This window comes from Equus caballus, chromosome 7 (assembly GCF_041296265.1).
Source record: "Equus caballus isolate H_3958 breed thoroughbred chromosome 7, TB-T2T, whole genome shotgun sequence".
NCBI lineage: Eukaryota > Metazoa > Chordata > Mammalia > Perissodactyla > Equidae > Equus > Equus caballus.
This window is the reverse complement of record NC_091690.1, coordinates 75,591,847-75,598,045: the sequence shown is the minus strand read 5'-3', so window position 1 is coordinate 75,598,045 and position 6,199 is coordinate 75,591,847. Positions and strand designations below refer to the sequence as shown.

Below are 6,199 nucleotides of genomic sequence, written 5' to 3'. Positions count from 1 at the left end.
GAGGCTAGCAGAATTTGAAATTCGTCAACATGGGAGGGGGGTTCTGTTGGTGATGATTCTGATAATGAGAGAAGGTAGCTAATTAAGTGTTTTTATATTATCTTTATCTGAAAAGGTACAGAAAACTATCTGGTGACCTGTATATGGGGTGAGCATACGTTTCTGAAGACCTATGAATTAACAAATAGGATGTTCCTTCCCAATTATACCCAGTTGCACCTCTCCTCCTTCTTGTTGCTGGGAATCCCGGGAATGGAAACATACCACATCTGGATTGGCTTTCCCTTTTGTGCTGTGTATCTGATTGCAATCATAGGGAATTTCATTATTCTGTTTGTGATCCAGGCTGAGAGCAGTCTACACCAGCCTATGTTCTATTTTCTGGCCATGTTGGCTACCATCGACTTGGGTCTCTCTACAGCTACCATTCCTAAGATGCTTGGGATCTTCTGGTTCAGTCTCAGAGAGATCATCTTTGGAGCCTGCCTCACCCAGATGTTTTTCATTCATAACTTCACACTTATGGAATCAGCGGTTCTCTTGGCAATGGCTTATGACCGTTATGTGGCCATCTGCAACCCACTCCGATATAGCACCATCCTCACCAACCAGGTTGTTCGTATGATTGGTCTTGGCGTGTTAGTGAGGGCATTTATTTTTGTAATTCCATTTGTATTTCTCATTTTGCGATTGCCCTTCTGTGGGAATCATGTCATTCCCCATACCTACTGTGAGCACATGGGTCTTGCTCGCCTATCTTGTGCCAGCATCAAGATCAATATTATTTATGGTTTATGTGCAATTTGTAATCTAGTGTTTGACATCACAGCCATTGCCCTTTCTTATGGTCAGATACTCCGCGCTGTTTTCCGTCTTCCCTCCCGTGAAGCCCGGCTGAAGTCCCTCAGCACCTGTGGTTCTCACGTGTTTGTAATTCTTGCTTTCTATACGCCAGCGCTCTTTTCCTTTATGACACATCGCTTTGGCCGAAATGTCCCCCGTTATATTCACATACTTCTGGCCAATCTTTATGTTGTAGTGCCACCAATGCTCAATCCTGTCATATATGGAGTCAGAACTAAGCAAATCTATGACCATGTGAAGAAAATAATATTAAAGAAACAAGGAAAGGAAAAAGAGTGAGACCTAATACATATGAGGTTCAGTATGCTATTTTATTAACCTTAAGTCAGAGAAATGCTTTCTCATAAAATTTATGTTAAAATAAGTATCTATATTGGCTCTCTTCTTTAGTGTTTAAATGCACTTAATTTCCATATGTTTTTCAGATCATGATTCCCAATGTCCATTGTTGTATTCTCTTTGTCCATTATAATTTCATTTAGCAGGTTATATCATTTTTCTCGATTCTTTTTAGTATCTGCCTTGTATTTATTGCATGAAAAGTTTTAAATCCATTCATTGTTGCTAGATTAATTGATGTTTCATGACCTTGTTTCTTTTCCTAATATAATTGTAATCATTTCTGAATGTCCATTTGTCTATTTATAACTGCAGGATACTGGAAATAAATAATAACTATGCCACTTTCCCTGACTTTGTGGAACATACAGAGTTCAAGTTAGTCAGTAAGCTCTACAGTCGTTTTCTTTCTTTCATCCTTTTAATAGCTTAATATTAAAATTTGTCTCCATTTACAAGTACCAAAGAATTTACATTTAAAACAATCTGACAATTTTAGTATTTTAAATGCAATACTAATTTCAGGCACGTTTAACATAATTATTATTTTCTATTAAATTTACTGTCTTATATTTACTATCTTTTACTTAAACCTGAGCTATAGATCTTTCACAACAAAGATTTTCTTCTTTTGAATTTTTCTGTATTATTACCTTAGGTCCCATCTGCTTTAACTTTACTTTAGTTTTATTTATTTATTTGGTGAGGAAGATTGGCCCTGAGCTAACATCTGTGCCAATCTTCCACTATTTTGTATGTCAGATGCTGTAGCAGCATGGCTTGATAAGTGGTGTGTAGGTCTGTGCCTGGGATCTGAAACTGTGAACCCCGGGCTGCTGAAGTGGAGCATGCAAACACAAATGCTACACCACTGGGCCACCCCCTTGCTTTAATTTTATAAGTAATTTTCACAATTACTTCAGCCATTGCCATACAGATGCCCATGCAACTTAACAAATTTTAATATAAATTAGCAATCTTACCACTTTTTGTTAATAAAGGATCTTAGAAAAATTTTAGTCCATTTATCTACTTTCTGACACATATTATTATTGGTTTAGTTTACTTCTCATAAAATTTAAAACTTACACACAAATGGTAATTGTTTTGAATAGTCAATATTCATTTAAATGATTCAAAACATTTACTATTTCCATTGCTAGTCATTCCTCGTTGAATCTTCAAAATTCCACTTGTAATGATTTTACTCACGTCTGAAAAATAAATTGAAATATTTCCTTAATGTAGTTTTGCTAGTGGTGAGTTTTCTGTTTTTCCTTGCTTAAAATGACTGTTTCATCTTGATTTTAAGGTTATTTAGAGAATATAGAATTCTAAACTGGGTTTTTTTCTCAGCTTTATAGAAGTATGATTGAGAAATAAAAATTGTCTATATTTACCTTGTATAATGTGATTTTTTAAAGGTGCACACATGATGAGTTAATATATGGATACATTAGGAAATTATTACCACCATCAAATTAACACATCCATCAGCTCCATCAACAGGAGAAATTTAAAATCAATATGATCTATAATCACATATCTTTGGTTTACCATGTAAGACTTGCTGCCAAATTTAGAAATTTTCCTTTATTCACCCTGGTCCTTCCTTTTTGACTAAATGTCCTTCTTTCTCAAGTACAGACTTCAACATTTTCTTACTGAGAGTCTCCTGGTGCTAACTTCTCTGTTATCTGTTCATTTAAAGTTTTCTTTATTTCACCCTCTTCTTGGATGTTACTTTTCTAGATACACAATTTCATCCTCAAATTATTACATTTCTTTAGCCTTTTGAAGTCATTATCCTACAGTCTTCTGGAACCTATTGTTAGCTTGAAGAAGTCTGTTTTTGGCCAAATTGTCATTAATTTGTAGCCAACTATCTTTCCTCTCTTACTGTCATTAAATTCTATAGCTTTCTTTGGTGTTCTGTAGTTTCATATGAATAAATTTCATAGGCATTATGCTAAGTCATAAAAATCAGACATAAAAGACTACATACTGCATAATTCTGTTTAAATGAAATTCTAGAGAAGGCAAGCTATAGTGGGGATAGTGTTTAAGCATCCATGTTTTAAAGTTCCCTTGATGATTCTTAGATTTAGCTGAGATTGAGCTGCAACTGTGCAAATTGAAGCACAGAGAAATTGGTTGACCACTGAGAAAATATTTTAGTCATGTACTTCACCCCTCAAGCTAAAAATATGAAAGGAATCAACATTTATTAAGCATTTGTGAAGTTCCAAGCTCTTTATTGTGTGATTTGTAAATAAAATCACTTAAATCTCACAATATTTTTTAGAGTTAATTATCATAAATTTCCACATGATAAATAGCTCAACAAGCTCATATTTAAGGGGTTAGTGAGTAGAGGAGCTAAAATTTGCAGGCTGTCAAGTTCTAAAGCTATATTTTTCCTATAATTTCATAATGATCACACATACAGCCAAATATCATTGAGTGTGGCTCTCAGGAAAACAGCTTCTCACAGGCTTATGTACCAAAATTGTTGCTACTGCTCATTCCATCCTCCATTACCACATTCAGTTTAGATCTGTTTAACCTATGTTTAATTATTGACCAGAATTCACTGGGGATACAGAGATACCTAAGGCAAGGTTTATAATCATTTTCAGGCTCTCAGAGTTACACATAATATATTCTTTCTTTATCCTATGTTTCTTGAAAATATTGAGACTAAAAATAGGTGTGGCAGATGTGAGTTCAAAATAACATCATTCTTAGTGATGAAAATTATTTTGAAGGACTTAGTTTGGTTAGAGAGTCAGTGACCACTCCGACTAAACCCCAGAGTTAGGCACTTCCTCCTGATCAGAACAGAAAGACTTAATAGATAGAAGAGAATCAGAGAACACACGACTTCTTTAGAAAATCTCACTACCACAAAATGCCTGTGTATACGTGTGTGAAGGAGGTGTCTTAATTAAGCTTACTCAGTTCATTCCTAACAAATTCTCAAATCTATAGCTTCTCTCTGGCACATAGTGAATAAGGGTGTGAAAAAGAGGTGGGATTTACAATACATGAACATCAAGATTAGGGTAGAAACATTTCACTTCAGTAGTTTGATAAAGTTGATTCAGACATACAAACATGACTTTTCAATATAATAACATCTAACACTTATATAGTGCTTGCAGTCTCATAGCCTGTTCTTTGCATACATTAACCTCCTCAGGTTACATACATTTCAGTTTTTTACATACATTAACCCATTAAATTTTCAACACACTAAAAACAGATTTGTAGCATTAATGGACTCATTTTACAAGTAAGGAAACCGAGGAACAGAAAAATTAGTTGATTTTCAGTGGTCATAGTGACAGTTAAAAGTTGAGCCAAGATCTGAACCTAGGATGTTTGGCACCAGGTTTAAATTCTTAGCCACTGCATTATATTTAGTTACATTAAATTATGATATATTAATGTGACAAGTGTGCCAAAGATAGAAGTAGAAAATAGATAACCAGCCAAGGCTATGGAGTTTAGACAGTCAGAAAATAGTTTCAGAAGATAAGGCATCAAGAACGTCAGATAGATAAGGAAACAAAGTTCCCTGTAGATTAGGCCAAGTCAGGTGTGTGTATGTGTGTTTGTGTGTGTTCGGGGGAGGATGGTGTTCAGTTTTGAGTTAGCCAATTGTGCCTTCGATCATTTCATTTCCTAAAGATTATCCCATTTTTTTCCACCCACCAATTTGATTAGTAATCAAGTCTCACCTCCCAGAATGATAGCTCTCAAAATTTAGAAAGCTTGAAGCTTCTTAGAAATACAGATTGCTCAGGCCCACACTGAGAGTATCAGATTCGAAAACTTCTCTAGTGTACCCCATAAATAAAATCCTATTTGCTTTTCATCAATCATCCTGGATATTTATGATTCAGTGCCCCATAGTCCATGCTTTGAGAAACACAGTTATAAGAAGCTGAGAATGGACACATAGATGTCCTTCCACTCGGAAGATACAGCATGATTGAAAATTCCTACCAGGACTTGAAAGTTTTCACTCAGAATATAGAGAGCTGTGAAGAGAGTCACCCAAGACCTAATGACAAAAAAAAAAAAAAAAATACTGGATAATCAAATACTAAATATTTTCTTGAACCTGTCAGATAGATGAAATAACAAAGCAACTGAATAACCCCAAATCTAAGGAAGGGCAGGGAACTCCCAAGAGAGATGGAACACAAGTCCATGCTCACCAGTGGCAGATACCAGAAGCCACAAAAGCCAGTAGAAATAATTTCTTAAAATTGTTAAACAAATTCCTCAGTTGAGTGTGGACCTATGTGAGAACATAGAATGGGAAGGAGTCATGTATGTGTGACATAAAGGGAATTCACTCAGGTTTTTCTCCCTGGACCTGGACCACGTACTCATGAAAAAGTCTGAGGTCAGGAATAGAGATCCCAGGAGGCCTTCAGCATAGAACAGGCCTGGTAGAGGGAAGAGCAGCCACTGTAGAATGGGAACAACATCTCACCTAGTTCATCGTCCACACGGAACAAAAGCCTTCAGTCACAAGAGGAAGAGCACAAGCGAATTGGTGCTGAGGGAAGGGAGCAGAAACAAACTCTATAACCCCGGGCTGAGGTGGGTACATCGTAAGTCTCCCACAGCACTAGGGACCAGGCAGAATCAGTAAGAAGACCCAGGAACACAGCACTGCCTAAGACAGGATGAACCAGCATAGTGGGTAATATAAGATCCCTAGCTCCTACATCCAGACTAGCTGGGCTCAAGTAACAAGTAACAGTGTTCTGCTCCTGAGAGAGTGTCGAGAACATGGAGAGTAGCCTCATCTGTGGCAAAGAAACAAAGGGAAGATTGAAAGCTGATAGTGCGGTAGACATTGAGAAAAACATTCTGACTCATCAACCCAGCCCAAAACACAATGTAAAGTGAATGTGGATCCCGTGATGCATTCAGTGAGGACATTTATAGCAATAGCAGGAAGAAATGGATGACCTGG

General features: G+C 36.5%; 1 protein-coding gene across 1 annotated transcript; it reads left to right on the top strand.

Moving 5' to 3' along the window:
* The first annotated feature begins 189 nt into the window (after window positions 1-189).
* OR52E2 (olfactory receptor family 52 subfamily E member 2) lies at window positions 190-1,143 on the top strand. The gene has a single exon (NM_001391334.1). It carries the CDS (start codon window positions 190-192, stop codon window positions 1,141-1,143), a length of 954 nt encoding a protein of 317 aa, NP_001378263.1.
* Window positions 1,144-6,199: the final 5,056 nt, after the last annotated feature.